Consider the following 21667-nt stretch of genomic DNA (forward strand, 5'->3'; position numbering starts at 1 on the left):
TTTTGCAAATTCTGCCAATGCATGTGCAGTTATTATCCTTGATAACCTCTAATAACAAGCAGAGCACCATGGGTGGGGATCCTTACCTGCTACCAAGATTTTGACAAAGTGCCTTGTTGGTGAAGCTCTGAAAGCAGCACTCTACTTTCAGGGGTGAATTAGAGCTGCCACCCCATGCTGAAGTGGCCTTTTGCTTGCCTCCAAGCTGAAGCAGAAAGGAAAACTCAAGGCATTGTGAAGCAAAGTGGCAATGCTTCATGCAGCCCTGGACATTATCATGTGACTATGGTATGTGTTCATATTAGTGCAAACGGTAAATCACATGGGTACTTTTAAATCCAGAAATTAAAATTCCCATAAGTACAACACTGAATTGCAGTACTCAATCCCATTATAAATTCAGTGAATGTTGAGATTCATTAACGCATGCCCAAGACGACTATGTAGTGGTGCCTCAGAAATAGGATACACATACACACACACACAATATATAGATCCTGTAGATCCTGCCTATATTTGGTGATAGGAATATGATTCTGCACATTACTGTGAGCTTGAACTCAAGTCCTGAGGAAAGCCATTCTCTCTAGCACTATCAGCCACAGAATACCAGTGGAGCATGGCCTCAGCCAACAGCATTACCGAAGGAGGTCTGTCTCTTGTACTGCACAACTCTGGAGATAAGTTGCTTTGGAACATGCATTTTAAATCACCCTCCTGACACAGATAGCATTGCTATGGTAATTAATGCTAACGTGAGTGAACAGCACATTTGAGATCAGGAGCAGCTTTGCTCTCCTTTCATTTGCAGATAATTTAGATTTCTTTTGCTTTGAAGGATGGCTGTTCTATTCAGGGCCTACAGTCATGGCACATTTCACAGCATTACTGAAGGTTGCAGTTCTAAAGTTGAAGCATAATTTTAGCTGTCAGCTGAATGATCCCTGTGTCTTAATTTGGAAATAAGAAAAAGAACATTTTATTTATGAGAATAATGCAAATGCCATACCATTTATCTTTATTTTTATTTAAAATGCTTATCCTATGTTTCAATTTGATCAAGTTTTTAATATGGTTAAAGCAGAGGGATGACTAAAACATCAAATCAAAACATTAAATAAAAAAACATGATCAACCTTAAAAAATTATTAAAACATTAATTCCAAAAATAAAATCATCTAGAACATGAGACAATTCATGTCAAGATAACAGAAGATCCTATCCACAATATTCACTCACCCACCTTCTTTTCAAAGTTGAGAGGACCAAGAGAAGCTCTTGGAAGATGTCACATATTCATGTAACTCACTCAGAAGAAGGCAGTGCTTGAGACCATTAATTTACATACATTAAACAGAAAGGTTGCCCTTGCTTCCTGTACTGAATTTATTCAGCTGATTATGACATGGAATAGAGCTATACTGGATTATTATTGCTGTTGTTAGGTTCTGAACAGAATTAAAACTAGCTGGGATGGGATAGAAAGTATTATTAGCCTTAGTTACCTTGAGAAACCACTTCCATCAGGCCTCTCCTGTCCCATAATAGTCATCCACGCAGCACCTAGTCAACCTTGTTTGATAGCAAAAGAGCTAAGCAATATCAGGCCTGGTTAGCATTTGGATAGGAATCCAACAGGAAATCCCAGTTCTACTGATCAGACCGGGAAGTCCAAGCAATGTCCTGGAAGAAGGCAATGGCAAACTTCCTCCTGTGCTGCTGCCAAGAAAATTATATGGATCAGTCCATGTAGTCACCAGAAGTCAAACTTGACTCAAAGGAGTAATTTATCAAGCCATTCCAGGAGGGGTGGCGCAGGGAGAGACTAAGCTGGTTATAACATTAATTGCTGGTACATGAGTATTCTTGTTTTCCTTCGCATTTTTCTTTGTGTGTCTTGAATTTTTAGATTATAAGCCTAAATGCACAGATGTCTCTTTTTATTGATTTGTGCACTGCACTGGGTGCCTTTTTGTTTGAAATGTGGGGTATGGATACTTTAATTAAATAAATATTTAAGCACGGGCCCTGCCTGGGGACATTTACTCTAAATTAAGGAAGACACATTAATGACGAAATCCAAGTTAATCAGGAATTTTACAGTGAATAAGATATATATTAAGGAGAGCCTTCTACGAAACAACAGAGGAAGAAAATCCAGTGCCAGTCAGAATAGCACAGAGAGTCAGCAGTGCCACTTGGGATGGCAAGGAGAGCAGATGTGGGTCGCACTCCACTGACAAAGGTACCCGTTACCTTCTCAGCTAATGTCCTCAGTGAATAAGGTATTAGAACAGCTCACTGCTCTGAAGGCAGTCTGGCCTGCTCCTTGGCTAGGCCCTAGGACCAGCAAGAGCCCTAGATAATTATGCTTCTTTTTTTGCAAATGTCCTTCCCTCAAATTCTGCCTGATGGGAAATAAAATATGGGATGAAAAACCTATTAAAACTTGAGTTACTTATCTGCCACTGTTAGCATATAATCCAGATCTGCATTTCCAAATTATTAACTTTGTGAATCTTTACTATAGCAAATTTAGGAACGGTACCATCTTGAGAGATTGGTCCTGTCTTTCTGTTCTATTTGTCCAGAACCTTATTTTTCAAGCGGTTTTGGTGCTATGTTGGACTGGAACCACATGAAGCTGAAGACAACACCCATAGTTTTAGGGAAAGTCTCATCAAATGCAAATTTCATGGAATCCTGCAGAGGTATTTCCACAACTTCAATCAGCTCGCCTTCCTCTGGCTGACCACCTCCTTCACTCGATTTCATCTCATCGGTTACCTGTGCGTAGAATAATGTCTGCTTTGATCCTGTCACACCAACTCCAGATCTTGAGGGATGAAAAAGAAATAAGAATGTAAGTTTAAGTAAACCTTAGATTAACATAAGTACATAGTCATCACACTATTCGCTTTCTACAAACATGGAAGAAATTAAAGGCAAAGGAAAAAGTAACTATATCCAGTTCATTATCAACACAATTCAGTATACTACTTCATGCCTTTCTATTCTTGCAAACTTTCCTTGATTCCATTACTAACACACACATGTATATGTGTATTATGTGTATATGTCTACACACACAGACATTTTATATCATGGATGTTTTAATATTTTTATTGGGAATATTTTGTTCTGGATTGTGTTATGTACTGCCAAGAATCTCTTGACTGTGGCAGAACAGAAGTCCATACTCTGCTTTACATGTTGCCCTTTGTTCTTCAAACTTCTGAACTCTCATTTTTGAATATCTGATTAACACCATGCAATCACAAGTTTCCCTTTGTCTTGCTGCAGTAACTCTTCTTTCATATATTTGTTTTGCAATTTGATCCTTGCTCATTCTCTCTATATGACCAAACCACTTTAACATACTGCTTTTGTAACATATTGCCACTCACTTCTATATTCAATCTACATTCATTCATCAAGTATTCATTCTTGTTTTACTACTAACACTCCTTAAGTATCCCATTCCTGCTGCATTCAAATTACTTTTACATTTCCCTTGACATTGCAAGTTTCACTTCTGTTTAACAAAGTGGGTAGAAATATACTTATACATAGCCATTCTCACTTCTTTTGGCAAGCATTCATTCCTTGCAACAGACCACATACTCCCTACTATTCTTCTACCAGCATGTGCACATCTTAATTTTTTTCCATCTTTAGTAAACATTCTTCCAAGCTACACAAATTCAGCTTCTTGCTCTGGTTTTCACTATTGACTTATACTTTGCAATCTTTCATTTCATTTTCCCACATACAACTATCCTGGCCTTTGATATATTTATTTTCGGACTCTTACTCCCTGTTGCACCATACCATCTATTTAATTTCACTATAATTTGGGGTCTCAGCCAGCAACATAGTTTTGTTTCCATACAAAAGTACATCTACATTAATGTTCTCAACCAACACCTCTGTTGTCACCACAAGTATCCTTTATAGATGTATTAATAGATACATTAAACAAACAAGGGGATATCACGTATCCTTGTCTTACTCCCTGCTCAGTTTTGAAGCATTTGGTAAACATCCTTTATTCTCACGCATGTTTTACTTACTTCATATAGTGCTCTTACTACATTCAGCAACCAATCTTCAACTCCAGGCTTGTGCAAAATATTCTGTAAGTCAAACCTATTCACTTGATCATATGCTTTTTCTAAAGCAATAAAATGTATTACTTTTTGTATTGATACATATTTCAAGAGCCTTTTGAAGAGCAAACATCTGTCTGCACATCCTTTGTCTGGCATAAAGCCAGACTGCATTTCCAAAATTTTGCTCATGTTTACCTCTTATACCCTTTCAATCAGAATTCTGCCAAATAATAGCCAGGACACTTAATTTATTAAATTTCTTATAGCTGCCCACACCATTAGACTCTGGGTGGCTTGCAAAATCCAGAAAACAATAAAAACAAACAAAAACAAGCTGCCTGGACTAAAAACAACCCCAGAATGTTAAACCATACAGATATGACAGGCGCTCCACAATTGCATCAATAAACACATTAACCCCAGGCCTGGGTACTTTACAAACTATTCCCCCTGTACTTTTTGCATTTACTCTGTTGTTCATTTCACTCAGGATGGTTACAAGCACAGGTGATAACTGACCAAAATTAGTCAGCCAATTGGGAATTTGGTTACAGCAGTGTTTCTCAACCTTGGCAACTTGAAGGTGTGTGGACTTCAACTCCCAGAATTCCCCAGCCAGCCATGCTAGCTGGAAAATTCTGGGAGTTGAAGTCCACACATCTTCAAGTTGTCAAGGCTGAGAAACACTGGGTTAGAGGATGGAGCTACCTTCCAAGGGGTGACCCAGTTTTATTTTCACCTCCTGCCCTGGTTCTTTTATGGACTACTAGGCTGGTTAAAAGCTTGAAGTTAACTAGGCCTACAGGTATAATGAGAACTGCATCTGTGCATCCTCCCAGCACCCTTTCCCAGGAAGTCAGTTTCAACCTGGTACTTGCTCTCTGCTGCTGGGTCTGACAGATCACTGCTGTGGGGGCTTCTTCAGCAAGCCTCTCCCACTGCCCCCGTTTGTTAGGCCATGTATTACCACACCAGTCTGCTGCAGGACTTTTTCAGCCACAGTGCCACACACTGCTGCTTGACCCCTTCCTAGGCCTGTCTCGCTAGGATGTGTTTTGGCGTTCTACAGTAAGTCCATCTACAAGCTTCTTCAAAGGGCAGTTACCACTGGGGCTTTTCCTAGCCTTGACCTTGCCTTATCTTTATCTGCTTCAGCTGCTGTGGCTTCAGGCATATTTAACCTGTTACTATTTTTCTTCTGGCTTTTAGGCAGCTCAACTTCCAGCTCTACGCTTAAAGGAAAACCCTTCCAGCTTTCTTGATAAGAAGCTTCAGTGTCTTCAGCCAGATTTCATCTCATCAGCTGTAAATTCCTGCTGTTATCTTTTTCAAAGCCATCAGTGTAGATAGTAGAGCCCTTTCAAAACAATGGAGAAAGGGACAGGCTGAGTTCATTCTTTTCACTTCAAATCCTTCCACTTTCTGTAACAGAAAAAAATGCTACTGTTCCAAATGTCAGGCACAGATGCAAACTTACCCCCATTTTAACATTTCTTCAGTTACACTGGCTACACCTGCAACCTACTGGGAGGTTTTCAAAATGTATTATTTCCTTTTATTTAACCGTTTATTTTAGTTCAGTTTTTCAGTGTATTATAATCATTCCCACACAAATCTTTAAAATACTCCTTCCAGCATTAGTTAACATCCCAAATAATTTAATCACTTTCATTCTTTATTTACTCCACTGAAGGTTTCTTGTTCATTCCTTTTTATCCACTTTCAAAACTTTAACAATTCCACCAAAATCACTCTGCATTCCCTCTGCCATTTTTAGTCTTAATCATTCCTTGCTCTTTACATTCTTTCTTTACAACTACTTTTCTCTCTCTCTACACATATCTTTCTCTTTTGCCCTCAGTTTTTGTAGCAAATCATTCATATACTCTTAATTTTTCTCAGCCCCAGCTTCTTTCACTTCATCATTAAACCAAGCATTTTTTTCATACTTTCCATTAGTAAAGTCCACACATTTCTGTGATGTTTTATAACATAATTTGGTTCATTCCATTCCAAGTAACTTCCATACCCTTTTTCCTTATGGCTTTCCATTCATTCTGTTGGGAGAATCAATGTTCTTTTTTCATACAATACTCTTCCTTCCTTCCTTCTTATTCAGCTTGGACACCACCCAAATCCAATCAACTCCAGGCAGCTCCAAGCATAAAAACAGAACAATGTAGGTAATTTTCTACTAAATCGATGTTTTCATATTCATTCTTAAAAATGGATTCTCATTAATCATACTAAATTTTAAAGTGCCATGCTTAAGTAAAATGTTGACTTTCATTCCTTAACAGAATGTAATTAAGAATCTACAATCTAGATTATAGAAAACATTTTACACAACATTTATCTAGACTCATAGTGTTCCTTGTATTGCATTCCAAATCCAGGAACACACAATGGGTGAGCAATAAAGGTAATTTCCCTAGATAATTTCTTAGACCTTTACACAGTTCTGAGGTTATAAGTAGCAGGTGCAGGAAAACACACCCACAGAATAGCAGCAATTGACACAAAATGATATTATACTCTAATAATCTGTAAAGGCAGGTGTACTAGCAGGTGATTCCACTAAATTGCACTACAGTCTTTAACCACAGTGTAGTGAGGTTAAAATTGCATTTATGTATAGATTACAATGCAGAATGTAGCACTGCACAAAAAACTACATTAGATATGATTATACTCCATTTACTATATTTTCTTTTTGTAAAACATCAAAGAAATTCAATTTATAAAACTATAAACAAAGGAAATGAGGCCCTGGTATTGGATTCAATATACTTCTGAAGTGTAACCACAGTCTGGGGATGGGGGATGTCTACTGTTCCTTGCTATCTAACTCAAAAAGAAAAAAAAGAAAAGAAAAACTTGCCTAACTTCAATAATGGACTAGATAAGGGGGAACAAAGTGAAATTAAATCCAGAAAATAAAAAGGTGCTGTTTGTCAATAAGAAACTAGGCTTTGCGGGCTGCATCCTCCCTGCAAGAGCAGGTCTGCAGACTGGGAAGGAACTTTAAATTCAGCTATCTTTGGAGTTCCAGGTGGCAGTGGTAATAAGGAATGTGTTTGCACAATTACATCTAACCTGCTAGCTGCAACCATTCCTGAGCTGTTGAGACCTAGCAACATCTAGGTTACATCCTGAACTGATTATTGCAATTTATTTTTTATGTTTTATGCCATTTACTCTCCAGATTCTAGCCAGCTTACAATAAAAAATAAATCCTCAAAATCAGTATCAAGCCACATCACGTAACTCTCCCCTCCCCAAGCAGTTCCTTCAATCAGATGACATCTTCTGCTCCAAAGGCTTGATGGAAGAGAGCAGTTGTCATCACTTTCTGCCTTGACAGTAGGGAGATGGCTACCTTGACCTTGCTATTCCAGAGCAAAGGGACTGTTACCAAGAAGACTGGTAATTGGGCCTGCAAGATGGATGTTAATTTATGGTGACTGCTGTTGTCCTTGGATGCCATTATGTATATTATTTTTTGCTTATATTTGGGTTTTAATCCTGTTAGCTACCCAAAGTTGTTGTGAAATGGGTAGCCAAGTAAATTGATTGAAACAAACAAAGACTTGCTTCTGGGCATCCTCCCCCCTAACCTCACAAGGGGGAAGATCTTTCTGATATTCCTGAGCTCCATTTATCTAATACATGGGAGAGGATCTTCTCCTGTGTCATTCCCAAGCTAGAACTGCCACTGTCCCTATTCTTCCTGCATTTAGGAAATGAATTGAGACCTGCCTATTTAGTTAGACCTTTTCAGTTAAAGCTATGATATTTGTTAGGTTTTACTAGTAGCTGCCTTGAGTGCCTTCTGAGCAGAAAGGTGGATTATAAATTATATAAAGAAATAAAATCCCTAAGTTCTCCTTAGGAGAACAAAGCTCTAACTTGATCCAACATTTGTGCCTCCAAAAGGAATAACAATCATTTATCTCAGCTACAAAATTTCAGATTTGTATACTAAGTAGCCCTTAAGCTAGGGTATAGCATATAAAATGGAGTCAATACAATATGCCATTTTTCCAGGAAATAACTTAGTAGGAAGCAGAATATTTAATAACTAGTTTCCTGATGCAAGTAGATATGGGCTCCTTTTATGGAGCAGTCTTGAGTTGCTTGGGGAATTTTGCCATCTCTTCTCAGTCTTAGCAGGGTATCCTGCTCATCTCATCTGCAGTTACTCTTGCTCTTACCAATTCCATTTCTTATTCTGTAATTCTTCATTTCTCTGGAGGTATTCATTCCCAGATATGTCGACAATGCAAGTATGTAATGTAATGTTGGCTGACCAACAGTGCTCAGTTAACCAGGAGACAATGCAGCAAGCAAAGGGGAAATGGATCTGGTGACCTGCTGGCCTATAGGTGAAAAAGATGGTTGCAGAGGAATGCTCACATCGTCAGGAAAGCGGCAGACATGTGGAGTCTGAATCAAATCCTGGTATTTCCAGTTACAAGGTCCCAAAGGGCTGAAAGAACCTGATATACTAGACTCGTTATCACTAGAGCAGACAAAGCTGGGGTTGGATGGACTAATATGTAACCCCGAATAATTTTACATTGTATATGTTTGCTTTTTCTGGCATTCTTTTGTGATCTGAAACAATTCTCAGCTCAGAATACACATACCTTTCCAACTGACACAGCTATGGGTACATTTGTAGGGAAACTGGCATGTAGGAACTATAATATAGGAAATATAGGAAATGCTGAGATGTATAATATCTTACAAGAGGGCTTTGAAGCCATTCTAATATCATGGCTCTCTACTCAAATACATACAGAACATAACACATCCCATGTATATAACCTTTCCAGTAACTCTTACCTCAGTGTTACCTCCCTTCCCAATTATTTGGCTAACACAAGTTTACAAGATACACATAAAACAGAATGCAATCTAATACCACATGGTGGATTAGAGTAGTGGGTAAGAAAGAATTCACAACATCAAAGCCTTTTTTGAGGGTTGACTACTGAATTACAATTCAAAAGGTGGTAATAATGCATTATATACAACAGAATTCCAAGATGCAACTTTTAAGATGTGATTATCCATTTTTCCTCAAAAGTATCCTACTGAGGGTGATTCCCAACAAAGCACGGCTAGGACTGCAGGCTTTGTTCCATGCCAAAGAAAGCACCTTTTCATCTAGGAAACTAGTCCTCTAATCTGGCTCCAAGGAGTAGTAAAAGACTTCTCCTGTGCTCAGTGTCCCCTCTCTTTAGCACAGAGCTTGTTAATCCAGCAGGAAACAACATTTGCCAGGATTGGCAGCTGAGGATTTGTACTTAATTCCCAGTTTTCTTCCCTCCTCCACCTTCTTCATTTTTTTAATGTTAGCATCCACTTTAACAGAGTTGTCAGGAAGAAAAGCAAATGAAGTTTTGCTTCCTTTTAAAATCACCACTTTTCCATACATTTTGACATGCATTTCCAAGTATGAGAACAGATGCTTTTTTCAGAAGGCTGCAATCTGGGGAGGCAGAAGGCTATGAGCACATTTTCATTTTAGAGTATTTAATTCCTGACATTTCTTTAATTCCAAATACTCTTTACACACACACAGTTGGCTTCTTTCATTTCTAACTGAATTTCAATGAAACAGCAACAATATTAAATTCCTTATAAAAATGGTGTCCTTACAACAGTAACTTAGGAGTAACAAAATAGATCCCATTATATATTTAATAATTTAAATAATCCTGCCATTACACAAGGGCCAGAAAATGGTCCATCTTAACAATTTTGAAACTGTGTGTTGGGATACAAGAGTTTGCTATAGGCAACAAATGGATTTAAAAAGGCAGATCCCCTGAGAGCTCTAAACACCTGCAACTGCAGGAGACCACCTAATAAGGGCTAATACTGTTTACTGTTCTGGCACTGCCTTCTTTAATCAGTTCTGGCAGTAAATAGGTGATTTAGCCATGTGTCTAGACTGACTGTGACTGGAGTGGTCTTGGCTTTTTAATTTTAAGAATCAGCAAACAAAAGTACTGTAAATAGAAAGGGACATTTCCAAGGTGATGCTGGTGATAACGGTGGCCCCAACTCATGTTTTACTAGTTACTTGTTACAGTTTCATCCAGTTATGTGTTTCCCTACCTCTGGCTTAAATCAATGGCTGCTGCTAGCAAGGAAAATGCACAATGTGATGAGATCCCAACTTAGGTAAAAGGGCAGGGAGGGGAGACACCATGCTGAGCTACCATTTTTTGTGACAATGTCATGTTAAATGTAACAACTGCCTTGGTAGCAGAAAGTTTTGATAGTGGAGGGCCTGGAATGTAAGAGGACATTGATATAGTTTCATGAAAATTAAATGCAGGAAAAGATATCAATTCTGTGCAAAGAAGAAAATCAAGGAAATGAACTGCTTATTATTTATATAACACAACAGGTAAAGATTTTCCTTTTGGAGCTACTGTGCAGACTATGATAAAATTTTATTATTTTCTTTGCCTTTCTATTCATGTTTATAGTGGTTGCGGATTGAACTGGATTCGATTTACAGTGATATTTACTGACCAGAAAGGAACAGTAGATTACTAGCAAAACAAAAACTAAGCAAGTAGAATGTTCTCAGTTCAATCTTTAACATCTTTGTTTTGTTTTATTCGTTTTAATTAAATAGCACAACTGGGAAACTTCTGAATCCTCTGAGAGCCACTAGATGACTACACCATATAATGCCAATTAGTAAGTAGATTCATATATACAGGATACTGTTTTCCTATATGTCTTACTTTATGTTGCTTTGAGCAAATGAATTACTGTACATTGAAAGATGCCTTTTAAAAACTGTGTATGCATACACAGTAGTAACAATGTTTCCTTAGATTACATAAAAATGGTATGTTTTGGGGAATTCTCTATATTACTTAAAACCAAGTGGAAGAAAAAAATTTCTATTATGCCTTTATTTCATTCTGTCTTCCTTGCCACGTAGAGTTACAGTTTGTCCAAAAACCAGCTTACAGTATTTTGAGTCTGGACAGGGTTGCATTTCCCCCGTAGAAGCAAGTCTGTAACCTCACAGCTACTGCTGGACTGTGGGCAGGGGAGCCTTTGCTCAGCCCTATTAGTAGCAGGAGAACATGAATGAATGAATTCATTTGGTTTATTATAGTTGCCCACTCCAAAAAACTCTTGGCAATGGTAAATCATGTCCCTCTGTAAGTTAGAGGTTAAACTATTGCAATGTACCATACATGGCCTGCTGGTTAGTGGGTCAGAATTGTTACCGCAATACACCTGTTTTGCAGGTATTGTACTAGTTTCCAAGGTTTTCAGTTATAATTCAACACACTGGTTTTATTCTATAAAGCTTAAATGAGTTAGTTCCCATGTCTCTTCAGGACTATCTCCTGTAAATAGAATCCTCCTGGTCCTTATGCTCATTCAATGAAAAGTTGCTTAAGGTCTCCCCACTTTCCTTTTGAGAAGTTGGTAGGCAGCCTTAAAGGTAATGTTTCTTCATTGCTGTTCCTTCACCCTAACGTTCTTAAAAAGGTTGTAAAAATGGTGTTGTTTCAGAGAGCCTTTGATTGCCACAATGGAATCAGAATAATACATTTCAATATTATCATAATTTAATTGATATAATTATTTGAACTGGGGTTTTTTTTGGTCAGTCTTTTGGTTTTATATCACAAATCATTCTCAAATACGGCAATATACCAAAATTATAATTAATTAATTTGTAAGTGCTTTACAAGGGATTTATTACCCTGAAGCCTTAGATATTAGGACATTCAAAAGGGAACAATTCCCTTTCTTGTTGCCTTCATCTTCCAAGTTCTTATAGCAGATGTCACTACCACCAATTCCCAGATGCTCAAAGATAAAGGTCAGTCATTCTAACTATTTGTGACTGTAGCCTAGTTGCAGTGGTCTACTATGGCTTGAAAAATCTGTTACTTTCGCTACAAACCTGGGACTGGGGAAAAAAACCAAGGAAGTTCACCCAAACCCAAGGGGGGAAAAAAAAATAAACTGTCAAAATAACTAGCAGATTATAACATATGTCAGATGAGATTTTACAAAACCTTCTCTATTGATTGGTCTTTGAAAATCATTGATCTACAAACCTGTACGAAGTGATTCTTTTTAGGCTGGTTACAGGAACGTCATAGCCACATTCTTCTTTAACTTCCTTGCAAGCAATTTCTTCCAAAGAGAGCTCTGGCTTGTCTACAATACCAGCACAGAGTTCATATGTTATTCCTTTTGAAGCAGGCAAAAAACCAGACAGAGGGCACCAACTCTCTTCGTTCTTATTCTCAAAGTACTGAGGACACTGTTGTTCCATTTCACACATATAGACAGCTGAAAAGATGCAAAAAGTAAAATCAGTTGCTTGTCACTTTTTGAGCATGCATGGTCAGGTTGTATTTATCTGAAAAGAGAAATTGGATCAGTCAAGCAGATGCCATCCCATCCTTCCATGCATTAAGAAATGGAAGATAAGAGCATCACAATTTTCGTCAGGGGAGAGGTAGTTTCAGCACCACTTTAAAACAAGTATTTTCCCTCAAATGCGGCAGGTAATACCAATACTGTGGGCTCAGTCCCATGGCTTTCTTTGCTCCCTTAAGGCAAATATAGGAAGAGCAATTCTTTTAATTACATAATTAGGCTTTATTCAGGTTATGTGGCATTGGGTTCAGTTCCTTCAAATCAGGGAGAAGACAGAAAACGCACAATATGGTTATTATGCTAATAATCACAAAGTAAAACATTTCTATCTTCCCCTTTCTGGATTTCGTTGCCACAGCAGACTTGAAGGGCAGAATTAAAACAACTAATAACAACTAATCTCTTGTATATATTCAGGCTGTAAAAGGCTGAGGGACTCATTTAATTAGATGTGCACATCTATATTCCTTATAGAGTATACAATTAGCAAGATGTAACAGCTGCACTTAGAAGGCACTGGAATATCTAATGTTCTGAGTATTTTGAAGTTGAATGGAAATCAATTAATTGCATTGAGCAGAAAGAAGACATATCTGAATGGCTTATAGAGTTTGATTTTTTTTCCTTCCAGAATTATTTTCACTTCAGGAACCACTCATGTTTGTCAGCTAACATGCTTATTTCACAGGAATCACTGATACTTTTTGGGACATTGGCATGTACATGATGTACCATGTGCACAGTGATGAGTCTTTCAGCCTGCCAAATCAGCTGCTGTGTCACTAGAGTTATAACATCTATGTTCGCTGGAAAAAGCAAATGAGACTTTCTCTAGGTTACTCATCATCAGAAGTTAGATAGGTGGGTACTGGAGACATGAGTTTTTTTATTCCTTTCTTTGGAAGTTTGTTTGGAACCATTGTAAATCTTAGTTTTCTGAGGTTTCACATGTTTTTTTAAAATCACTTAATTCATTTTGCATTATCATTTTATTTTTGTTTACATCTTCTAACCATAAGTTAATTTTTGTTAAACTTATAGATATTTAAAACTTAAATATCAGGAAAGGCAGTAAGGTGACCACTCTTCTACTGGAAGAAGGAATACAAGACAGAGCATGTGTAAATGCTGATTTGTATATATAGATTTTTTTTTAACCCATTTAATTGTGTCCAATTCTTGGATACTGTCTGGACAAATCCCTGCAGTTTTCTTGGCAAGGTTTTTCAGAAGTGGTTTGCCATTGCCTCCTTCCTAGGGCTGAGAGAGAGTGACTGGCCCAGGTCACCCAGCTGGCTTTGTGCCTAAGGCAGGACTAGAACTCATGGTCTCCCAGTTTCTAGCCTGATGCCTTCACCACTACACCAAACTGGCTCTCATATATAGCTACTGATTTACAAATTATTACAATTTTAACCGAAAAATACCTCATTTTAATGGAGAAGACTGTGATCAAGTGTCTCACAAATGGATAGGTGTTCACTCTTGATGAGAAATTTAGTCTGTTGTTCACCTGTTTTAGGGATCTTTAAACTAGGTTTGGATTGGACAATCTGTAAAGATAACTGGTTATCCATACAATGATGCGAAGTTAGTGAGTTATAGCCAATTGTCATGACTCTGTCTCCCTTGCCTTGGAGAAATAGCAGGAGATATATGTGATAGATTTATTTTTTAGCAGAAAACATCTTTCACTTTAATTGAAAGATATAAACTTACAGTGAAACTGACAGATCTCAGGATGGTAATATCCTGTCAGGAAGCTCAGAGCACAGTAATTAACCAGAAGGTTGATTGCAGTTTCCTCTGGCTACAGAACAAATTATTATGCTACAACTATTCATAGGCCCACCTGCTTTTTACTATTAAACCCATAAGAGCTTTGCTTTGCTGGAAAACAAAAGCTAAAGTAAGGAAGAGGATTACCTGGACGGAACTGCTTCACCATAACAAAGCATTGCCGAGAAATATTGAAGATAAGAATGGACACACTGAGAATAGAAAAGAGAAAAAGCATCACAAGACCACAGATTAATGAAGTTTAAGAAAGTAACGTGCTATACTGAGAGTCTTGAGTTTCAATTGGTTAAGGGCTAGGTCTTAAAAGGCAAGCACATGAGTTAACAGACACTACTATTAAATGATAGTTGCACAAGTGAAGAAGCTATTTTTGATTTAAGGGAGATTTTATTTATTTATTTATTTATTTTTCAAATTTTATCACCGCCCATCTCCCCTGAAAAGAGGGACCCTGGGCTGTCTAAGATCACCTGGTTTTGGAGACAATACCTCTGGAACAATGTAAGGAATCTGCTCCATTGAAATCCTCGTGCAATGAAAAATTCCCACCATTGAAAATATTGAAAAAAAAATGGACATCCAGTGACATTATCACATCATTGGATGGCTTTCAGCAGCACAGTGTAAGTTGGGAAGCTGATTTTTTTACTCTCTAATCTCTCCAATGCTGCCCATCCCTGTTATAGATAAAGATACCCTAGTAATACAGAAGTTGGAAAAGGGGACAAATGCTGCTACTTTCTCTGAAAACACTACATCAGTGACCAGTGGTCTGAACTCAGAAGCCAGGGCACAAATGGGACAAAATTATTGGCTTTGGAAATTTTTCTCTCATGCAAATACTGCTTTGGTACAATAAATTATTTTCTTTTGTTAAGTCAGATATATGAAGCTTTTACACAACAAAACAGAATAAATTTTCCATATTTTTTATAGAAAAACAATTTTATCTTTTTAATTATTTTACCGGCAGCTTTATTGCCAACTTCTTGACAAAATTTTTTTTAATTGATGTACATGTTAGGTTTCCATGATAGCTTGTTAGCCATCTAATATTAATTTTGATTGATGTCTTGCCCTATTCCAAAAGTTCTGGAATCTGTACAGATGGCTGAAGGGGTACATTTGAAAATCAGTGTGGATATAATACATAAAAATGGAAGATGACATTTGAACATTGATTCACTTGGTATTCTAACACAACTAGTTGCAACATTTATAACTAGTGAACACAATTAATGGCTTTATTGAGACTCTCTATCCACTAAAACCCAGAATTTTGAGTGAGGAACGTTGAACTAATACTTTGCAGGACTGTTTATTGTTCAGTGATCTTTGCTGGTTCTCTCTGCCACTGGGAGAGATGAGGGGGTCAAAAGACAAAAGCATTTGCAACACAAGCTCTGCCCTTTTTGTATGTGCATCGTAACTCCATATACACATACGAAGGGGATGGAATGTGCATTGCAATGATGCAACATTACTTTTTCATTTCATTTCCAGTTTGGAGCTCCACAAATGCACTGCATTAATTATTCTGAAATTTTGCAGGTTGGTTAGTTACGGGTACCTCTATGCTGCATAACATAGTTATAATAATTGTCCAGAAAAGCAATATTGGCACATTCCTTTTTGAACCCTAAATCAGTATTGCTGTTTTAGTATGACCCTATCCCAAACCTATTAATCTGAAACTTGGCTGGCTTAATTCGTTCGGAAGAGTCAAGCAAGGCTGAAAATTCCATCCAATCCACCCTCTGTGATCTTTATTTAAACATTTTTAATAATTTGTTTTGTTTTGCTACCCTTTACAGTATCCAAGAGATATGAAGAAATAAATGTAGATCTAAGATCTGTGGAGATCCAGAATCAGAGTGAAATTAATTCAGGCTTATCCATTTCATTATGGAGAAATGAAGACCTGTTCAAAATTACACATTTTTTGCTGGTGACCTGAGTTCAGCTGAATCAGGTACACATAACCAAAAGTTTTAAAGGATATTGATTCAAAGGTTGCAATGTTATTAATGATTCAACTTTATTTCTGTTTTTTTCCTACATGAGCAGATAAGCCACATTTCTAGGATTTGATACTGGAATTTCTTCTTCAAACTATTGCAAAGTTAATGTTTTCAGACAGGAGGGATTCTGTCAAGCATAGATACAAGTAAGGAAGCTTACATCACTTATATTTAAAAGTATCCCAAATTTTCTTTTATATCTATATTATGTAAGGAAACCTATCTCCAGAAATGTTTCCTCTACTGGAGAAGGATTATTTAAAAATTCTTATCTCCTTTCATCATCTCCATTGCTACTACTATTTTACTAGTGATTACTTTCTCCCACATTCTTTAAATGTCAATTTTTTTCCATTCTGTTTGTAAATGTTCTTATTTAAAAAAATAAGGTGAAAGAAATTCTCATTCAACGATATCCATCAAATTTAATTGAAAAGCTGTTCTTAAAATAAAGAGAATATGCTATACCTTCCTACCATGTAATTATTAAAAATTAGTTAACTTTTAAAAATTTAATTAGTTAAATTAGTTAAAAATTGTCAGGAAGAAAAAGACAGCAACCCCAATTCAGCATATACAGATGTTGTTGAAGTCCTAAGAATTCACATTTTATAAAGCTAAACTCTCAAAGTTTTGTGCTTTTTTTAATAAAAAAAAATCAAGTTAGTTCTGTTCAACGTATATAGACAGTTGAGAATTTTGTTAAATTCTTCTTTACAAATGAAGAAAAGGAAATTTTCACCTAAATTTTAAAAGCCTCATGAAATTAGAGTTCACATTTCAACAAAGAGACAGAGGGAGACTGGATAATGATTTCTTGAAAATGAGGTAACATGTGCCAACTCACTGAAGAATGGGTTATTTTCTCCCTTGAGATTTAGTCACTTAAAGACATGTACATAACAGATGGAACAATCAGAACCAAGCTGTCAAAGTTAAGGAACAAGATCAAATTAAACTTGAATGAAATAGTGCTTTCATTACAACTGTCTTGTTTCTTTGCCATCTTGAGACAACAGGGAATATTCAAGCATAAAGGATTTATACACGTATTTTTTAACAAAAGAACTAATTATTTGTTAATTCTATTAATAAATATTCCTGAAAGTGATTTTTCGTGTTTCAGTTGAGAAATAAATATTTTACTTTATGATATTAAATATTATTTAATAACATATTTGATATTTTACATAATAGGAATATTATATTTAATTTACTGCTTTATTCAAATATTTTTACTTTATTAGACATAAATTTGATGATCTAAATAGCCCTTCCAATTTTGATTTTACAAGAACAGTTTGTAGACAATTGCTTTCCATAAAAACACTAAATTTCATTAGACTGGAAGTGTCCAGAAGCTGAGATAAATGCAGATGTAAGGATCAGGGATGACATTTTGAATGAGAAGGTGAATCTCAAAACAGCACTTCTTTTAAGCATTTGAATAATCATAAGGAATTTTGCATATACCTATTTATTTCCTCTCCACCAACAAATACAATTCAAGGCAACCAGTCATCGGGAATTTTCAGGTCCAATTTTTTTTTAAGTCTCATTTTTGCCAATGAAAACACAGCCTTACTTTAGATAAAACAATATGGGGCAAGGATGGGTTTTATCACATTAGACAAAACTTGCAAGGCTTCCCCATAACTGGGGAGTATGAGGCCTGGGGTGGTTCCTTTGATATGTAAGCCATTTTTCTCAGCTTGTTCCCAGTATAAGTTTTTTTTGCTGCTGCTGTTTTGGTTTGGTTTCTTGCTTAGAATGAATAGGGAGAGGGATTCGGGAGAATTCCTTTTCAGGGAAGGGGAATTACTGAATGTCAGAGGGCGCTTCAGATTTAATTTGCTATATTCTGCTTTCTTGGATCTTATTTAGAACCAGCTCAAAGAGAGTTGTACTCCAATTGTAAGTAAAGCCAGACTTTTTAAACAGAAGAATCATAGATGTTCATATGAAGCTATAATGACTCAAAATGATATCATGCATGTCATGATGTCATTGTGCTGTGGTGGAAAGCTTACCCAACAACTGGAGAGGATCCAAAACAAACTGGTTACAGAATCACTGGAATCTTGCACCCAGATGAGCCAAGAGCAAGAGCCCCAAAATTACATTGATGTTGTTTAAAGATGGTTTGAGCATGCACATATACCAATAGGGTACCCCAAGAGAGAAAGAATTGCTTTACAACTCTAAGGGAAACATGGTTATCATGATATGAAGACATTACAGACCATAGATGTCCAGATTTCTTGGAATGCAATATTATTTTATCTTGGAAAGACGGAGAGAGAAAAGAAGCATGCAGTACACATCCTTGAATCTACTGCCTCTGCTCAAGGTGTAAATTCTATAGGTATTTAATCACCAACAGGCAAGAAATATTTATTTACATATTTAAAGGAACTACCAAAAATACATCTTAAAGAAATGGTTATAAGACAGTATAATTAATTCAAGCTAAATTCTTGTTCTGATGCTCCACATCGTAAATAACATCTATGTAATGATATCATGAGAGCCAGTTTGATGTAGTGGTTAAGGTGCCAGGCTAGAAACCAGGAGACTGAGAGTTCTAGTCCCGCCTTAGGCACAAAGCCAGCTGGGTGACCTTGGGCCAGTCACACACACTCAGTCCTAGGAAGGAGGCAATGGCAAACCACTTCTGAAAAACCTTGCCAAGAAAACTGCAGGGCCTCGTTCAGGTGGTCTCTGAGAATCGGACATGACTGAACGGATTTTAAAAAATGATATCATAATATCTGACCAAAGTATGTAAGTTGTGTTATTTGCATCATGATTCAGGTGTTGTTATTCCTCCCCCCTGCCCATCCTCACAGAAGTGAGAAGGATTTTGGAATTTCAAACACCCCTACATATGAAATTTGTCATAATCTTTACTTAAATCAGGATAACCAATTTTGGGCTGCAAGTGGGAATTCTAAAGAAAAGATGGGGAGGGGATTCCATCACTGAATTTCTCTCTCTTATTCTCTTTCTCTCTCACACATAGAGAAAGACAGAACTTGCTGCTTTCCCCATATTGTACTGGGAATGTATCTGGCAACATAATACACAAAAGATTACATCTGATCAAGTATTATGTTATCAGAATGCCAAAACAGAACACAAGAGCAGGAAAAGAGTAGGCTTTCCTTGGAAAGTCATGAGGCCTATACAAGAATTTAATCTGAAATTGACATCAAAAGGTCCTGAACAATAAGTCTCATGTGCAAACATGCCAGAAATGCATACAATTCGTTTTTGTTCTTACTCCCTCCCTGGAGAATACAGTCAACAAAACTTTGTTTCAGGTGCAGTGGGATGATGAGAGATGTATGAATCATTGTACACTGTATGGAATAGACAAGGGTAAGAGAAAAATATTGGATTGAGATGGCTGCTTTGATTTGCATATATTCCTCAAATTGAAGGGATATTTTTAAACACATCATAGCCTAGGATTGCCCCACTGAATCCTGTGCACTAAGGAGATCTGTATGTGCACTGAACTGTCCCCAGAGGTCTTTGATACCTAAGTTACATCAGGGATGCTATGCCTCTGCCAGACTTTCAGGTTCTACTTTATTCAACAAGTAAATTCATATGATAGAACTGTCACTATCACTGTGCATCATTCTACCAATAGATGCTAGCCAGATATACTTCTGAATTAGCATGCAGTTTGTATTTCTCCAAATCAACAACTTACCAAGCCTGCTCAAGCATGTTATTTTTACTCTGTATGTCTGTTTTCCAGCACTGCTGTTGCATGTTAATTTCTTTGCTCAATCCTTACGTTTTGCCACTTTAATAAAATATGATTCCTTGATCCCTAAACTCAACAAATCTTTGCTATTACTTCTTATATACTTTTTTATGGAGCCAGAATTAATATAATTTTTCTTCAGCACAATTGTTTAAGCAATGCTTGTGGGATCTAACAATCTTACATGCCATGATTATCTCCTAGAATGACTTGGGTCTCAATTCAAAAATATTTATTTGATAAGTTTCCTTAGATATTTATCTCAATTATAGAATTTCTTTAAGAAAAAATGTGAAAAAGTGAATTTTGCCTTGATACATTATTTATCAAGAATTATTCAACTGCTGGAAGAAAATTATATAGATTCTTCTTTCAAGTGGCTGTGATTTCTTTTTCTTTAATTCAATCCTATAAATAATTCTTGAATATTAAAATCGTAATAGTACCTGAATGACAAGTAATTTTAATGGGATCAGAGAAAGCAAATAGGGGAAACACATTCCCTTCCTCAAATCAATGTTTAATTTTTGAAGTCAGTTACTGTATCTCCTGATATATTGATGAAGCTGCATCTCGTCCAGAATGCCTTGGCATGCCCATGTGACACCCCTGCTTTGCAAGTTGCACTGGATGCCATTATGCTTCCAGGTGCGATTCAAGGTGCTGGTTATCACCTATAAGATTCTACATGGCATAGGAACCTCCCATTTGAGGGATTGCCTATCTCCTGCAGTTTTTGCCTGGGCAGCAAGATCTGACAGAGTAGGCATACTCTGGGTTCCCTTGATAAAACAGTGTCATCTTTTGGGACCCAGGAACCATGCGTCCTCTGTTACGATGCATGCCCTCTGGAATGAGGTCCCCCCACACCCTGAGATATGAATAGCTCCCACCTTGATGGCATTCAGGAAGGCCTTAAAGTTGTGGCTGTTCTCCCAGGCCTTGGGGAAGGGTGGATGGAACCTCCCTTGTTAGAGATAATTGCTATTTTTTGTTTTTGTGTTGATGTTGTTCTCCAGACTGCCATTGTGTCATTTTTCTTCTTGTATTTTTATTTATGTTATTGTATTTGTATTTTGTTTTATACTGTGAGCCACCAGAATTGCTCTGGAGTCAGGTGGCGCCAAAATCAAATCAAATCAAATCGTGCAATAAGATAAACATAGTAGTATTGCCTTCTTTTATCAGTCAGGTCCAAAGAACAATTTATATTGGAGAACACACACCTGCTCAATTCCAGGGGCAATACGTTAACACCACATCTTTTAATTAGTGTACTCCTTTACTTTCCTAGAACTTTGGCCATATGGTAATACAGGGACACTGAAGAGTAAATGTGTGCATACTTGCATAATCTTTAGTAGCTCATCCTTAGTCCTTCAAAAAATCATGCATTTCCCCCCAAAAGGCAACACTTTCTCAAGGGGCTATTGAAGATGTTGTGCATTACAAAAGAAAAGCCACACAAAAACACTTAGCCTTTCACACTAATTACTAATAAATCCACTTTATTT

The 21667-nt window shown here is 36.9% G+C and overlaps 1 protein-coding gene across 2 annotated transcripts in view; it reads right to left on the minus strand.

Annotated features, from left to right (window-relative positions):
- Window positions 1-1066: 1066 nt before the first annotated feature.
- NUDT14 (nudix hydrolase 14) overlaps window positions 1067-21667 on the minus strand; it is a 63515-nt gene continuing 42914 nt past the window's right edge. The window contains exons 3-5 of one of the 2 annotated variants that reach the window (XM_063290420.1): window positions 14481-14545; window positions 12227-12464; window positions 1067-2836 (exon numbers count right to left, since the gene is read on the minus strand). In XM_063290420.1, the coding sequence (XP_063146490.1) occupies window positions 2596-2836; window positions 12227-12464; window positions 14481-14545 (544 nt within the window). In that variant the 3' untranslated portion in view covers window positions 1067-2595. The remainder of the gene's footprint in view (window positions 2837-12226; window positions 12465-14480; window positions 14546-21667) is intronic. The other variant, XM_063290419.1, reaches the window with a different exon arrangement.

The sequence above is a fragment of the Candoia aspera genome, chromosome 1 (assembly GCF_035149785.1).
Source record: "Candoia aspera isolate rCanAsp1 chromosome 1, rCanAsp1.hap2, whole genome shotgun sequence".
Taxonomy (NCBI): Eukaryota; Metazoa; Chordata; class Lepidosauria; order Squamata; family Boidae; genus Candoia; species Candoia aspera.